This window comes from Podarcis muralis, chromosome 5 (assembly GCF_964188315.1).
Source record: "Podarcis muralis chromosome 5, rPodMur119.hap1.1, whole genome shotgun sequence".
Lineage (NCBI taxonomy): Eukaryota > Metazoa > Chordata > Lepidosauria > Squamata > Lacertidae > Podarcis > Podarcis muralis.
In genome coordinates, this window is record NC_135659.1 from 50,957,438 (window position 1) to 50,974,505 (window position 17,068).

Below are 17,068 nucleotides of genomic sequence, written 5' to 3' on the forward strand. Positions count from 1 at the left end.
ATGTGCGTTGTTTCCTCCACTCGCAGTGCTTTATTTTTTCCTAGCCTAAGCGAATGGTTTCCATTTCCCTCTAAGCCGAAGACTGCGAGGTGCACTTGGGGACACCAGTGCATTGCCAGGCTAACCCTGCCCTCTGCCGGTAGAGACCCCGGCGTCAGAGAGGAGGGTCAGGTGAGTCGCGCCACTTCCACCCGCTCCCGGTCACACTGCAACCTCTTTAATTTGATGCACGGAACTCCGTGAGATCGGGAGCTGCCCTGTGTTGTGTTCATTCGTCACACCTGAAGCATGCGTGGTGTGATCCAGGACCTTGGTTTTTAAAGATACATAAACACAAATGGTCTTCTAAAAAACGCTGGAGGAAGGGGGTTGCCCAGCAGACTAGATGATCCGTGTCAGAGCAGTTAAAGATGTCAGAGGGTTAAGACAGTTTCTGACTCTTGTCTTTAGCCGCCCGCAGAGCTAAGAGATCTCTGAATGGATGCTATTTATTTCACAGCCTTTTCCAGTATGCTACCGTCTACGGACTACAAGCACTCTGACTTGGAACTACATTTTCCGGCATGCTACAAAAGTCCGAGTCCGCGGACTACGTTTCCCAAAACAGCAAACAGAGGGAGAGAGGGAGTGAGGCGACGTTTCCAACATGCTCGAGGGTTTCTCTGGCATTCGTCCCGTTGGGCTTGGGGGGGGGGGTGTTGCGGTTTTTTACAACGCCTCAGGACGAGTTCCGGCTTCCCGAAAGGCCTCACAGGGAGGCGCGAGGCATGCTGGGAGCCGTAGTTCCTTTGCCTTGAGAGCGTGCCTCGCGCTGCTGGGGCGTGTCCTCAGGGGGCTATAAAAGCATCTGGAGGGGCGGTGGGCTGCGTTTCTCGGCTGATTGTTGTCACTCCGTCGGGGTCTTGAGGTGAGTTTGTGGGGCTGCCATCACCTTTGGCGGCGGCGCCGCTGGCGGGGTTCGGCTCAGGTTTTGTCTTTTCGGGAACTGGGTAAGGACGAAGGGAACGCTGAGTTGTTTGTTCGAGTAATGGGGGCGGCGGCGGCCACACAGGTATTCCTTCGTAGAATTTGTTCTCCCTCGGCTTCGCTTTAGGCGGCACATTCTGGTCCTCTTTACCTCATGGCGTTTTGTTTCATTCTCCACCCCCCCCTCCATCCTTTCACCTCCTAATTCTCCCACCGGCGGTTTGGTGCATGCCGTTTTCTCACGGCGTGGGGGGCGGAGGCGGCCGTTCGCCTTAAAAACCGAGACGCCACGTGACCCGACTCGGAGTTTAGGCCGCCATTTTCAAGGCCCATCAATCCGGCGCGCGCAAAGGAGGGAGGGAGGGATAAGGGGGCGGGGGGAAGAGGGAATAAAGAGCCGCGTCACGTGGTAGGCAGCCTCGGCCTGTAGAAAGAGGCCCTTGAGATTCGGCGCCAAAAGATCTGACGAGGGGAGGGGCGGAGGCGGGAAACGAACCCCATTGTCTACTGAGGTAAACGTCTTTCTCCCAGAGAGAACTTTCTTAGCGTCGTTGGCGGCTCCGGGGGAGGAGTTAAGAGCGGCTTTTAACGCTCTGCCTTTTAACTCGTTCGATAAACCGAGCATATTAGTATTCTGATATATTTTTCGTGCGCTCCAAGGTGGGTGGGGGTGCTTAAGGCTTGTCGGGTCTACTCTGGGTTAATTCATTTGTGGTACCGAAAAGTAGCTGGTTGCAGCGGAACTGCGGGGTGAATTGGAAAATGCCTTCGTTACTGTAGTTTTTGGAAGGAACTGTCCGTCGACGTTTTCTCATCTCACCACAGTTAACGAGTGAACACTTAAAGAAACGGGAGCGTTCCTTGAAGCGCTATTCTGTTACTCGCCTTAGGACTAATTGGCCTTCATTATTATTTTTCTGCTGGAGAGATTGTAACTTGTAAGAGTCTAGAAACTCGCATGGTGATAGTTCCTTAGCCAAGAGTCATCTGGATATTGATAAAAGACATGTACAGCCGTGGTGTGGTGTGGTGTAGCCTATACAGTACAGACTTGATTTGTTTCTACACCTCCCCTTATGGAGCAAGTGTCGTTTAAGGGACTGGGGTCCCTCAGCAATATAGAGTAGGACTTCTAAGTCACTGTAATACTGCTCATTGTTTCCAATATTTATTGAATTTATGCTTTGCTAGACCTGCATCCAGAACGCATTTAAAGCACATTGTTTTGCCGGAAGAATTTTGGAAATTGGTTTGTCAAGGATACTGGTACTGATAACTCCGCAAGAGCGGTAACTTCTGTTCCTGGGGTATGCTCTTTACATTGGTAACAAGCCTGTGTGAGGGGTCCATATAAATATACTAGTTAGGAGGGCTGTAATTTCAACTGGCACGTTGTATACCTTCCACTACTGACAGCTTGGCATCTGTACAAAAATCCTTTAAAGTTCCTTTAAAATGAAATTGAAACTCTTAAATAATTTTCTGTGACTGTAGCATGCCTCTTGAACAGTGCACAGGCTGTTTGATTGGGAGCTTTTTGACTTAACAGGGAAAGGTTGTGGCATACATGAAGGAGCCATCTGATAGTTATTTGCACCACAAGCCTATGTGCCATTGGGGGTCCTTACTCTTAATTGGCTATAGTTCTATTTATAAAGCATACATTACAGTTATTGTAATGTTACAGTAACATTCCTAAGTATTCTTATACAGTTACATTCCTAAGTATTCTAACTTTAGAATTTTCAGTTTCAGAATGGCAGAAGAATCTGCTGCTCCTTCTACTTCCGCTGACAAAACTGAGAGGTAAGATATAATTAGATGTAAGAATAGTGCATGTGAGTTTGAAATAGAGTAGTGTAACTATCTTCCTGTAATAGTCAGCTACTACTAGTTACATTGATTGGAATAGACGAATGAAACGAGCAGTTTTTAAACACAGACACTCTTGATTTACTATAGTAAAACAGATAAATAATGACCAAGCTTGCTTCTAACAGCTATAATGTTGTGGCTAACAACCTGGTTTCTTCCAGTAGCACCTTAGAGACCAACTAAGTTAGTTATTGGTATGAGCTTTCGTGTGCATGCACACTTCTTCAGATACCTGAAGTGTGCATGTACATGAAAGCTCATACCTTATGTATTAGTTGGTCTCTAAGGTGCTACTGGAAGGAATTTTTTTAATTTGTTTCGACTACGGCAGACCAACACGGCTACCTACCTGTAACTAGAACCTTTTTTCTATTTTTCTAGTATGGATGTGGATGCAGAAGCCAAGAAATACCTCGGTTTGGGGCAGAAAAATTTGGTAATGGGAGATATTCCAGCTGCTGTTAATGCATTTCAGGAAGCTGCTTCTCTGTTGTAAGTAATGAGATTGATCCCCTCAGTTGAATTTTCATTTGATGAAGGGAATTTAGCCTATCTTAGGGATGACAACCTTTTTTCTTTCTGTTATGGGTTGCATTCTCTTGGGTGTAGTTAGTGGAGAACTGCATGCTAGTGGTGCACAGAGCCAGAAACAAGTGTTCTGAATTAATATCTGCAATAAAGACTGCTTCATTTATTTCTTTTCCAAATTAGAATTCTTTCGTCTATGTAGATCTACCGAAAAGTAAACCCCACTGGGTTTTACAGGATTACTCTCAAGTTCAGTGGACCCTCGGGTTACGTACCTCTGGATATGTAACCTTCAGGTTACAAACGTGGCAAACCTGGAAGTATTTTTCTGTGTTTCGCCGCTCACGCATGCACAGAAGTGGCGTCTCTGGTTATGGATTTTTCGGGGTGCGCATGTATGTATGTAGAGGATTATTTTTTTAACACAGCACCTGTTTTGGAAAATGAATGAAAGTAACTTTAGCACATTATTTGTTTACTTAATTATTGAATTTATATTCCTCATGAGGAACCCCAGGGTGGCAAACAGATCCACACTTCAGAAAGCAAAGCAGAAACATTCTTAAACTGTTAGAACATTATAAAAACAATTAGTTTTTTAAAAAAATTTATTCCATCCAGTGATCTCAAGGTTACCAGGAAATTCGGCCACCAAATTCCTGCATAACCAAGAATATTTTCAAATTTCACATGAAAGTTAATAATGGCAATAGGCACAGCTCATTGGAAAGAGAACTAACACCAAAAAAAGCCCTGTTGTGGGTCAGTGCAAACCAAGCAGACCTGGTGGTCGCATCACTAACAAGGCCTCATCTGCTTATTGTAGGGACTGAGATGATTGGTATTGGAGTATTTTTTAGATACTGTATTTAGTTTCCAAGCCTCCATGTGGGAGGTCACTAGAGCTTAGACAGCTGACACTAGGTTATCCTTGTCCAGTAACCAGACTTACCTGGGCATAACCAACTAGCAGTGGAAGCCACTCCAGTGAAAAGATGGAATTCAGGAGAACATCCAAAGTATATCTCCCCACCCCCAAATAATTTGGACAAAACTTTTTCTCAAGCCATATGGCCTGTGTATGTGTCAGTATTTCTGTTGAATACAGTATTGTCCATTTTAATACTTCCTGATACTGTGTGAAAAGGGCAGGGGATATAATCTGCAGGTAGATTAAAAAGAGTATTTTTAAATAGATTTTAAAACTTGGTTTGGATTTTCTGGAATTTTAAATTTAATAAATTCTCAAATAACAGTGCTGTTAATATTATATCTTAACCAAAGCATGTTTGCTACAGTTATTCTTTAAAATGAAGTAGTTTCTCTACCAGCTACATAGTTAACAGGCTTCCTATTTAAATCAAGAGCCAGTTCGATCATTTTTTCAAATGATTTACAGTCCAACTAGCAAACATAAATGTTTAGTTCCACTGAATGAAAATGATCTCTAGTCTGCTCAATAATAATAAGTTATTGCATTGTATTCTTCATTAAATTATCTTTCCATTGATATATAATGTTACGGCATTACTCCAAAAAAAGGTGGTTTATGAGCCATCATTTCCTAAACAATGACACCTGATTGGCTCTCTAAAGCATTCATTTTACTGATTATTTGGCTCTAACTTTTGATAAGATACAGATAATTGAACAAACTTTGTTGCATTGCATTCTTCATGAAACTTTGTTTCCTTTGATACATAATTTTATGGTATTACTAAAAAAATTGTGTTATGAGCCATCAAACCTTGGAAATAAACTTTCCCCCAAAGGTTTCCACAATTTTGGCCACTTGTGTAAATGGGAAACATGACTTAAATTAATCCACCCTGCTAATCTGGTAATCTCTTTTTAGGGCTAATAAGTATGGTGAAACTGGAAATGAGTGTGCAGAAGCTTACTTTTTTTATGGGAAATCACTTCTGGAATTGGCAAGGTAAGTTAATGTGACCTGCTTTGGGCCACTTGGTGGTTTGAATAGTTAATCTAGATTAGGAAGGCTAACATAATTTTACATGGACTGGAATCCACTTCACCAGTTGCTGCTGCACACAGAACTGAAGTTACTTTTTGTAACTTTTTCTCAGAATAGTGGCAGCCATTCTAGAGCTACATAATCAGGTCAACAAACTTTGGTTGGTCTTCCTTGTCAACCAAATATGTATTTGCTTCCAGGACGCCTGGAGCAGGATCTGTTAACTGGCGTTCTTATGCTACATCAGTACAGCCTTGAGTTCAAGCTATTGAATGCTAAAACTGGTGAGGGAAAAGATAACAGCAATGCCTACTTACATCTTCTAGAATGGAAAATGGTGTGCTGGGAAATGCCTTGGAAGGAGTGCAGGTGGAAGAAGAGGAAGAAAAAACAGAAGACTCAATGGTAGAAAGTGCTGATAATATAGATGGTATGTAGTGCTGTCTTAACTCATGATAGAGATGCCAAGCTGTGTGTGTTCCAAGTGGATACTAGACAAGGGTCACTTTATTATTATCAAGTTGTTTGAATCTTAAACCGCAACTAAAAAGACTCTCTAAAAGTCTTTTTAATGATAAAATTGACCAAAAACTTGTTTAAAAAGCATAAAACCTGCCTTTTAACAAGGCCAGTGCGTCTACAAACCTATAGATTAAAGCATTGTTTTGAACCATGTGGGCCTAACTTTGTTTCTTAGTAAAGCATTGGTTTCTATGCTTCAAGATCTTAAGGACAGTCAGCTAATTGTTTCTAGAACCATGAACTAATTGGGCAAAGGTTCTGTGAACAAACTGAATAGTAACTCCCAGTATTACTGCTTATTGCAAAACTAGTGTATAGCACATTGTGGCCTAGATCATTTGGGCAGTGGCATCTAATAAGGTTTGATGCTGTGAAGATCATGTTGTGACAATAGGCCACGTTCACTTAAGAAAGTGGATAGTTTGTCTAATTTTCAATATTTGCCCTGTGCCTCAGTTTATAGCATCTTCCTCTGCAATCCAGTGCAATGTCTTGTCTAGACAAAGCTTGGCATCTCTTGCTTGGCTGTTACTATGCTGGCATACAACTCATTGCTTAAGCGCAACTCCTTGCAAGCCCTGTTATGGAAGGCACTTGTTCTCAGTTTAAGGGTCCAAAAGGATTGTATTGATTGCTGTAACTTTGAAGCAAGACATCAGTGGGATGGAGGGTGGGATGTGAAGATCATGAATGTTTATCACTAAATTCGAAGATTTGTTTGTGCTTGATCTTCCTTAAACATGTAGAAGAAGCAAGGGAGGAATTAAGAGAGCAGGTATATAATGCCATGGGGGAAAAAGATGAATCCAGAAAAAATCCTGAAGAGTCTTTGATGCATACAGGAGTGGAGATGCAGCTGAAGGATGTTGAAATGGAAGAAGTTGAGGAAGAAGTAGCAGCTAAGGAAGAAAAAGAAAAAGCAGCAGCTCTGGGTGGAGAAGATATCACTGTTGTGGAGAAAAAGGAAGAGCAAGAGAAGGCAGAAAAGCAGGTAGAGGCAGCTATGGAAGAACAAAAGGTCAATGAAGTAACTACTGAGGTAGCATTAGAAGATGGTGCTGCTAGGGAAGAGAAGCCAGTGGATGCAGAAGGGACAGCTGGAGAAGATAAGCCAGTGGTGGTAGAAGAGGCTAGGGAAGATGCTGCTGTACAAAGAGTGGTGGTTTCAGAAGATGCAGCTGTGAAAGTTAATCCAGTAATAGAAGAGGCTGCAGAAGCAGCTGGGGGAGATACTACTTTAGAAAAAGAAGTGGCTGCAGGGGAAGCACCTGGGAAAGAGAAGGTAGTTGAGATAGCAGCTCAAGAGAGGAGAGAAGAGGAGGTAGAAAAGCAGGCAGACACAATTGTAGAAAAGAATCCAATAGTAGAGGAATTGGTAAAAGCTTCAGGTGAGTTAGAGAGAGAATTCATGACAGCTGTTGAGAAAGTTGAAGGCCAGGCAGAAAAAGCAGAAGAACAGCCAGCCAAAGCTACTGCTGAAAAGACAGAGGACATGAAGCCTGCCACAGAACAGGTGGTGGTGAACTTGAAAGAGAAGGAAGAAACATTGGATTCAAGAGAAGGAGAACCTTCAGCTCCAAATGAAACTACTCCTTCAGGGAGCATCAAGCAGTCACATGAAATACAACCAGAAGAAAAAGCTGAAGTTCCTAAGGTAGAGAAGGAAGAAGAAAAGGATGACGAGATGGGAGAGGGCGAAGGTAACAGGGATAGAAGACACTTGTGGGTGGATCTATTTAGAGAGCTAACCCTTAGTAACTCTAATCCATTCAGAATTCTCTGTGCCACAGGGATGAATCCACCCAAGGAGAATTTTGAAGCTGCAAGGAACAGTTGAATTGAAACAAAACTAACAAGTTGAGCAATAAATTATTGGCTTTTGGGGGGACTGGCTTGCATGAGCAGCAAATATAGAAAGCAATGGCTCATAGAGAACACTGAATGGATGTTCACTGCATGTTTTTATGTTAATGCAAGATTAACTCTGAACAATTAAAAGCATAGTACTAGAATATATATTGACAACAAGATCCACAAAAATACAGCAACACAAAGGTGCTGGCTTATGGACCTGTATTAAACATCCTAAAACCTATCATGCTTTCAGGCCTATAACTAGAAACAAGTGCAGGTAATAGACATCACAGCTTTCATGTCCTGCTTCTCTTGCTTTAGCATTGCTGTTTAACTACCTTATAATACCTTGAAAATGTTTGTTTACAAGTGAGATTCTAAGTAGTGAAATAGTTGTAAAGCTGAAAAACCTTCGCATAATACAGCTGTTTAACAAGTATTTAGTCACTTTGTGTTCCTATTTGAAAAAAGTGACTAATAAGTGCAATAAATAATAGGGACACAGTCCAGTGGCAAGTTTGTTCTGGCAACTAGAGCCTTGTCCTATGCATTTCTAGTCCAAGAGTAGCTTAAAAGCATGACCCTCCAGATACTGCTGAACTAAAACTCCATAATCCCTAATTATTTTGCCCACGTTGGCTGGAGCTGGTGGGAGTTGTGGTTTAGCAACATCTAGAATACAAGATAGCCATCCCTGTTCTAGTTTGAAGTCCAGTGTTTACAGCAATACTTTTTTCCTTGGCTTCTGTAGTAGTTGTTACGTGAAGGCTGTTGAGCATAAGGCAGTTTGAGATTGTGCTTGCTGGGCATCTGGATTACTGAATAGCTGGTAGGAGGTCAGATTTTTTGCTCCATAAGAGGGTATCTGTTCCCTGACACTGCAGAGTAGGTGTCTGAGCTATCCCATAGTTTATGTAAGTTGCTGTGCCTGACACCCAATAGTAAGTACCTGTCAGTTTCCCTAGGACGCCATGCAGTGACACTTAACTAGAAATATTAATATGGGGCTACTTCTAAGGAGTGCAATTTTAAAGCTCTTCTCTTTGTCTCCCCCGTTACTATGAAAACAAACTTCTATGGGGAAGCTATAAAAGTATTAAAACATGTTCAAATTCTTTTTAACTGACATGCCAGGGGGTGCCATGCAAGCAGCATAAAGGAGAAAGAATATCCTAACGCTGAATATTTTAATCTATGTAGCTCCCCCTCAAAACTTCGTATAAACACATGTTGCAATCCTTGGATTATTCTTGCAGATTGCACAGAAACCTACCAAGCCAACCCTCATGAACTCATAGGTTGGAAGTGTAATAGTGGTGGAAGAATTTCACAGCTGAATAAAACAAATAGTCAAGTAAAATAGATGTATAAACAGCTGGTTGTATATTAAGAAACTATTCTTGTAGAGATGGAAGGATCAGAAGAGGAAGATAAAGTTGAAGAGGATAAAGAAAATGACTCTGCAGTTGAAGAGGATAAAGAAAATGACTCTGCAGTCGAAGAGGATAAAGAGAATGACTCTGCAGTCGAAGAGGATAAAGAGAATGACTCTACAGTTGAAGAAAAGGTGAAGTATAAAAATGAGTGTCCAAGCCTGTTAAAGAGCTGGTTCAATGTTTCTGTCATGGAGAACGGAACATTGTTTTCATGGAAACTATTTCCGATTACGTATGTTTTCTAGAGCATAGGAAGACTGAAGTAGGCAGTTCCTTCCGAAGGTTCAAGGTTATAGTAGGGGTGTGGCTTTGAGCACTCTGGTTCAAAGCATTTTAACATTTTAGCCTGTTAAAACTTTAGCCTGTTTTTCTTTCTAGATGCTTGTTCGTTCTCCATTCTTAACAAAAAGCCCTTATCCTTCTCTGTGCTCCCCTTCTTTCCTTGTCCCCTCTGCTATCAAAATCTCTTGTCTACTGACACAATGCATTCATACATTTTAACACATAAACTAGTTTCAATGAAGCATTGTGGTCTCCGTCTAGTACCACACCCATGGTTAAACTAATTTCTGTAACCATTCCCACCTTCTCTAAACCTGTTGAGTGTCTTTTATTACAGTTGTTTAAAAGCCCAAAGGCAGGCCTCCAAAACCTACAGGAAATTGGGAACAGGTTGCATCTCCTCTGCCTCATATCACAGCAATAGTGATTTGCTACAGAAAGGGAAAGGGCTGTGCCTGATAATGTGCATGGTATCTGCTTAATTATCAGAAGCTTGCTATTGTTTTAAGAAACTGCTATTGAAGCATCTTTTCTGCAACAGTACACCACCTTCTGAAGTAATTCTCTGCAATCAACCAATTTTTAACTCAACTGAAAGTATGTCCTCTTGTGACATCTCCTTTTTTGACTTAACATTAAAGAACTGGGCACTGCATTTTTTCCTGCTATTCAAACTATGAAGACAGCAAGGTCAAACATGAGGAAGCTATCTAGCTGATAAGCTGAGCTGTTCATCAGGGAAAGCCTCAGGAAAGACCTGGGCAAGAACTGAAATGACATGCAAAGTGCTTTTGGAGCAAGAATTATAATTGCCACTAATTATAATTCTATATTATAATTACAATGTAGAATGAATATGAGTAGGGTTACTCTGAATTACATTTACTGACAAGGAATATGTAGTGTTCAATGCAAAATTGATTGCACTTTCCAAACATTGGTTTTAATTCTGCTTGTGAAGGATTTGCTGGCTGAACAGCCAATTCATAAGAGAAGTAAGATACAATGTGAAGGACAAGCAGTTCAAAACTAATACAGGAGGAAAATAGATAATCCTCTAAAGCTGTTTGTAAATCCTTTTTGTCAAGCAGTTAATCAGTTAATCACAGTCCACAAATCTTGACTTGAATCATTAGCTAGCCATTGGTCTTTCTGCAAAACTGTGCTTCCAAGTCTTCTCTTTGTCTAAAAGAAGGTGAGCTTTCATTACACTAGGTTCTGGAACTGGCAGAAGCATTGCGGTGAAGACTATAGTACTAGGCAGGGTCTGGAAGACCAGGGTTCAAATCCCCACTTAGCCATGAAGCTCACTGACTGGCTTTGGACCTTACTGTCTCTTAGTCTTACCTCAGTGCTGTGAGGATAAAATGGGGAGAGAGAGAACCATGCACGCTGTATTGAGCAACTTAAAGGAAAGGTAGGATATTAATAGAGCTTCCTCTGCTGTGTTCAAGACTCCCTGAAACAGAACTGGCGCCTTTGTAAGGAAGAAGTTGTGATTTCCCTAATATAAAGTGCTAAATTTTGCTAACAGACGCTTCAGCATAGGAGTTTGTGGGAGGGGTATGATGTTCCTTTTCTAAAGTTTATATATTTTTTTTCCTATGGTGACTGGTTTCTTCAGTTGCCTGCTTTAAGGCAGGAATTCCTGAGTTGATCCATCAACCACCAGTGGTCCACAAGCTTCATTCAGGTGGTCTGTGTTGTGTCTGTAAAAATACAATTGGAATCATGGAGCATCTAGCACAGAGCACTACAGTTGCTACAACAAGCAGAAAAATCAAGTGGTCTGCCAAGATCCTTAGCAGTTGCCTTTCTATCCTTTTCTTTGACTTTCAAATAACTTTGCTTTAGGAGAGTGAAGAAGACGATGTTGGGAACTTAGAACTGGCTTGGGATATGCTGGAGTTAGCAAAAGTAATATACAAAAGGTATGTCTGGGAGTTCTGACAAATAATGCCTTTTTATACAACTAAAGGTGTTATGACAATCTTGCTGACTCTGCCTTCTTGATCTAGACAGGACACGAAAGAAGCTCAGCTCCTTGTTGCTCAGGCTCACCTAAAACTAGGAGAAGTTAGCATCGAATCTGGTAACTACCTTAAAGTTGCTTAGGCATGCAGTGGATTAATTTCTGATACTATTATTCATATTTCCACTGCATATGATATTTCAGTTTTTGCATGTCCATTACATATTATATAAACTGTCAGTAATATATTTTATATTCACTTTATAGTATTCATATTTTCACAGCTGCTCAGAGTTTATCAACTAAGCCTTTTATTTTGGACACCTCATACTGTACTTCGTTATAATACAGTTACCTATACTATTGGGAAGTACGCTGGTAGATTGGTTACTTTTATGCTATTGTGGCCTAGTTCAGATGCATGATTCCCTGCTTATTAAAGCATAGCTTAGAAGCCTTGAAGAACGAATAGAGGCCCCTCGCCTTGGTCCTTTCTCAGTGTTTACACCCTGGTTAAATGGTAATTAAATTTCAGTTAGCTATTCTGCCTAATAATAATAATTACACTAATTTTATTATTTATACCCTGTCCATCTGGCTGGGTTTCCCCAGCCACTCTGGGCGGCTTACAACATATCTGAAAACATCAATCCTTAGAAACTTCCCTAAGCAGGGCTACCTTCAGAAGTCTTCTAAAAGTAAGATAGGTGTTTATTTCCTTGACATCTGAAGGGAAGACATTCCACAGGGACGGCATCATTACCAAGAAGGCCCTCTGCCTGGTTCCTAAATGCAACTTTGTCTATCTACTAACCAGGAACTTAAACTATAGTTCCCTGTTTTGAATATAATGGCTAACTGCAGTTTAACCAAACCAGGATGTGGCTGATGAATAAGGGGAAAGGCATGGGAAGGAAGCTTGCAGCCTCCTTATTTGTTCTCAGCTGTTGAACTATGTTGAGCAAGCCAGATATGCTTTCTAGCCACTGTTTCCACCAATCTCTGCAGACTATATTAAATGTAAAATGTCCTATATTCTTCAAAAATTGATACTGGAATCACGACAGGTTATAAAACTATTGATTGAAAACCTTTTTTCTACACTATGATTGAATTCTGCTTTGTACGAATGTCTACTTTCATATGAAAGTCCTGTGCTTATCTGTTTTTATTGTGCAGAAAACTACTCTCAAGCTATAGAAGAGTTCCGTTCTTGCCTGGCTCTTCAGCAGAAGTACTTAGAAGCCCATGACCGCTTGCTTGCAGAGACTCATTATCATCTGGGGTTGGCCTTTCACTATGATAATCAGTATGATGAAGCAGTGTTGCAGTATAGTAAATCGATGGAAGTCATTGATAAAAGATTGGGTAAGTGAAGTGCAGTTCTTCTTCATGAAGTTTTAGTTAAGCATCACCATTACTGTGTCCTCCAAGCTCCAAATGTACAGTGTTGGGAAAGCTACAGAGCTAGTTTCTTCATGAAGAGGTGTTCAGAGAGCTAATGTGTCAGCTAGCAAATACTGCAAGAAATTTGGCAGCTGCTGCTGATCCTTGAGAATCTGTTTTAACATACACTGGGACAAAGTCCCAAACTGATGAGTAAATGGCTCTAAAAGTACTAATATCACCCAAATATCACCTTTTTAGCGATGTTGACTGAGCGACTAAAAACAAAAGGGGAGGGAGCAGCTGAGGATGAGAAGGAAATTGTAGAACTCGAGGGACTGCTTCCTGAAATTAAAGAGAAGATAGAAGATTCAAAGGAGTCTCAAAAGAGTGCAAGAATAGCCGAACTGGCTCTGAAAGCAACTTTGGTGAGTCCTAGGCTTGCTTCTACCGTTTTTTGTGAACTTGTGCTAGAGAGGAGCAGATAGCAAAATAAATTAAGCTGAGATACACAGCTGTAAATGGGAAGACAGGATGCCATTGATACTTAGTTTTATAGTGGAAAATGCTAAATTTTTACTTTGGGGGGGGTAGGAGATGACTTTTGAAGCACTGAGTTCAAAAACCTTACATTGAATAATTAATGTTAAGATGACATGTAAAATTTGTTCCGGAGGATCCCCCAAACTCTTGAGCTGATTTTGAAGGAAGTTAGCTGGAGGTGACAGTAGATGAAGCACTGTTATAGGAATGGAAGTTGTTTCATCAGTGGAAATGTAGGCTTGAATATGTCCCTTATTCTTAAAGCAAGACTGCAGATAGCAACTGCAAAATAGCTTGGGGGTTCACACACTACAGATGAGGCACCTGTTTACTTCTCTTGTGGTCTTAAACATTGGGAGCTTGAAAAATTAACTGCAGACCAGCTTCCTCATTATTGCTTCTCATTACACCTTAAACTTTATAAATTGTTCTTCAAAACTGATGTGCTCTTCATTGTACATGTTTGTAGTTTAGTCCCAGTAGGCTTTTAATAGTGACTTCTATTAAATCTCTTTGTTTTCAGGTTGGTGGATCATCTTCTAGTTTTCCACAGGCAACTGAAAGCAATCCAGCTTCAGCTGTAAGTGATACTGATCCCTAAAGCAAGCAGTTTAATTCTGCTGTTCTATAGTATTTCATATTTTGCCTTCTGTTTTGTAACAGATCCCAGCTGGGCAAAAAACTGATGGAGCTCCTCAGTGTATTACAGACATCTCCCATCTTGTCAGAAAAAAGGTTTGTGTCCCATACAATTAACAAAAATAGGTAACCACTGGCTTGCAGTACTTGAGCCAGGTGTAGGCAAACTTGGCCCTCCAGATGTTTTGGGACTACAGCTCCCACCATCCCTAGCTAACAGGACCAGTGGTCAGGGATGATTGGAGTTGTAGTCCCAAGTTTGCCTATGTCTGATTTAAGCCATCACTTAAAAGCTTCAATCATTCTGCTTCTCCAAATTTTAGAAATCCTGCATAATATCTTCTCCACTGGGAGCCAATCAGCCTGAGAGCCATCTAGCGCACTTGGTAGCTTTTGATGGTTTTGTGTTGTGCAGCGCTCGTCTGACTCACCCTGGTTTAATTTCAAAGCTTAATTGTGGGTCCTGCAGGCACTTGAGAATTTAGATGTGTTGGGGACCTGCAAAATTGTCCAGGGTAGAGATTCAGAGTTTACAGGTAGCATGAAATCCATATAAACTGAATGTCACAGCCAGGCTGAGCTGGGTTCCCATATTTCAAGTGGAAAGGAGAATTGGTTAAAATAGCAAAGCCAGTCTAAAACAAGCATACTACATTTGTATCTTAAGATACCCCCCTTTTTATGAAAAAATTCTTTATTGAAATTCATAAATATTACAGATTTAACTTCACACATACACATACAATATATATATATAATCTTATAATATAATCTTATATATAATAATATATATAATATATAATCTTCTTAAATTTGTTTAACTTAGAATGTTAATTTAACCTTCAAATCCACTTAGATATCAGCTAAGCTAAAATCATATAATGGTACATAAAATAAAGTAAAACAACAACAAATTAAAGTAAAATAAGTATAGACTTACCATCATTTCTCGATATAGTATATACTTATAATTATTACCTTACAATTAACATAATACTTTCTAATACTTTCTTACAACCTAGCGTACTGATTTTCCTTTATTTATATTTTACGTTCACAAGTCATTCAAATACTACCATAGATAATATGTCACTGTTATTTTTTTGTAAGTATCTCTTAAATATTTCCCATTTTTGAGAAAATCATTGTTTGATGTTACCTCTTAACCTATTTGTTAATTGAGCCATTTCCACATTGTCTCAAAAAGTTGATGATACTCAGACTTTCAAACAGGACAAATAAAATGGATTTGCCAATGAGCCCTCTCAATTTGAAATAGTGCTGTTAAATAATGACACCAAGATTATCACAAGGATGTACTGACTCCTTGACTGGGAAGTCAAGGTGGTGAAGGTGGTCATGATTAGATGGGCGCAGGATATTGGATGTCCCATTATGATGAGAGAATGGGAATCACTCTGGAAAATTAACATGAACTTTACTGCATGTTACACCATCAAAGAAAATATGATGAAAATGCAGTTTTGGTGGTACCTTACACCATCAAAAATCTCCAAAATGTATAAAAATAGTTCAAATAAGTGTTGGAAGTGTGGAGAAAAAAATGGGAGATTTTTATCATATGTGGTGGACATGCAGAAAAGTCCAAGATTTTTGGAATATTTATGATGAGATGAAAAAATGTTCAAATTAACATTTTTAAAGAAACCAGAAGCCTTTCTGTTAGGAATCTTAGGTAGAGACATTCCGAAAAATATAAGAGAAATATTTTTATAAGCAACAGCGGCTGCCCGTCTATTGATAGCTTCTAATTGGAAAAGGGAAAAGATACCAATGCTAACAGAATGGCAGAAATAAAGATACCCTCTTAACAAAATCTCTCCATATAGTTAGGAAATATTTGATCTGTTTCTTCTACAGTCCGCCTTCTGATTTTGAGAGCTATGTGTAGACTGTTAGGTAACCCAGAACTAGATTGCTTTCAGTATTGGAGGACAACTTTCCAATAGCTGAAACAGCAATACTTTTGTTGTAGCCCAGAACAGTTTTAAAGCATAGTTCAGTTGGCAGCTTATTAATAGTAAATGCATAATAGCACTAGATATTCTTTATTAATACTTTACATTTAAAATTGTACTTTGTGAAGACTAAACAATTTTGTCTTCAGAGGAAACCCGAGGAAGAAACTCAACAGGGAGATAATGAAGCTAAGAAATCTAAACCAGAACCGGCTGTCAATGGTGGTGGTGATGCTACCCCCAGTGGAAATGTGGTTGCAGAGAAAAAGGAAGAGGAGGTGGGCTGTCGAGTCAGGAGTCTTCTGTATATTTTCCATTTCCCAGGCGCATCTTTCCTGCCTGTCTTTAATTGCTTGCTGGTCTTCTCTCCCAGACCACTTAAAGTTGGAAATTTGCTTGTGTCAAAATGCATGTTGGAATCTGTCTAAGCTAAACCTGAAGTCTAGCTGCTAGACTAGTTCTGTATACTTGCAGAATGCAGTATGTATCTCTTGGATGCTTTGAAATAGCAACTTTGCTTAAAGTACTATTTATGCAGGAGTCCTAATTCTTTACATTATCAGAAGTAGAGAAAGATTTAAGACAGATTATCTAAGTGTAATTTGGTTAATGGCTTCTGTCAAGAGGCAGCAGCAGCCATGCTACATTTAAGAAATCAATTGTACATAAGTGTATTGAATGCTTTAAAGAGCTGTATTTAACTGGTCAGATAAAACAAATGCATGTCCTAAATTACTTTTTTTTTCTTTTACAGGCAGAGGAAAGGCCACAAGTTGAAACGGTTCAAAGTGCTGTATGATAGATAGTTTTAATATTGGACACTCCCTCCCAAGGCCAGTGGGTTTTGTATATAATGTATTTTTTCACTTTTGGCAACTTTTGTATTCAATAAAGATTACTCAAACATTTAACACTGCCTTTTGATAAAATTCAGCCGTATTCATGCATAAATACCTATTGTCTCAATCAGCAGACCTAAAGATGGTTGCATCTGCCTCCTAGCCAGTTATACAACAGCAGTGCCAGGCTGGCTTTCAGTTGATGTACTGACTTGTAAATGTCTGGTTTAGGAAGCAAAGTAGCATTTTTTTTTTTTTTTTGTGGTTAGAAA

General features: G+C 40.0%; 1 protein-coding gene across 6 annotated transcripts; it reads left to right on the forward strand.

The window, feature by feature from the left end:
- Nucleotides 1-763: 763 nt before the first annotated feature.
- Nucleotides 764-16,868, forward strand: NASP (nuclear autoantigenic sperm protein). Of its 6 annotated transcripts, none has more exons than XM_028733683.2 (15): nt 764-907; nt 2,716-2,772; nt 3,223-3,333; nt 5,225-5,305; nt 5,671-5,774; nt 6,709-7,566; nt 9,127-9,287; nt 11,293-11,369; nt 11,457-11,530; nt 12,590-12,778; nt 13,058-13,224; nt 13,863-13,919; nt 14,003-14,074; nt 16,086-16,235; nt 16,712-16,868. In XM_028733683.2, the coding sequence occupies exons 2-15, from the start codon at nt 2,723-2,725 to the stop codon at nt 16,754-16,756; spliced, it is 2,196 nt and encodes a 731-aa protein (XP_028589516.2). In that variant the 5' UTR covers nt 764-907; nt 2,716-2,722; the 3' UTR covers nt 16,757-16,868. The 6 variants fall into 6 exon arrangements, with proteins under 6 accessions (XP_028589516.2, XP_028589512.2, XP_028589515.2 ...); XM_028733679.2 differs by having other exon boundaries at nt 765-907; nt 6,613-7,566; XM_028733682.2 differs by having other exon boundaries at nt 766-907; nt 6,613-7,566; nt 16,107-16,235.
- The last annotated feature ends 200 nt before the right edge of the window (nt 16,869-17,068 follow it).

Bases quoted from the DNA above. Each gene is read 5' to 3' on its own strand.
- NASP (XM_028733679.2), top strand. From the start codon at position 2,723: ATGGCAGAAGAATCTGCTGCTCCTTCTACTTCCGCTGACAAAACTGAG. The intron at 3,334-5,224 runs GTAAGTAATGAG...ATCTCTTTTTAG, and splicing joins CAGGAAGCTGCTTCTCTGTT to GGCTAATAAGTATGGTGAAA. The intron at 5,775-6,612 runs GTATGTAGTGCT...TTAAACATGTAG, and splicing joins AAGTGCTGATAATATAGATG to AAGAAGCAAGGGAGGAATTA.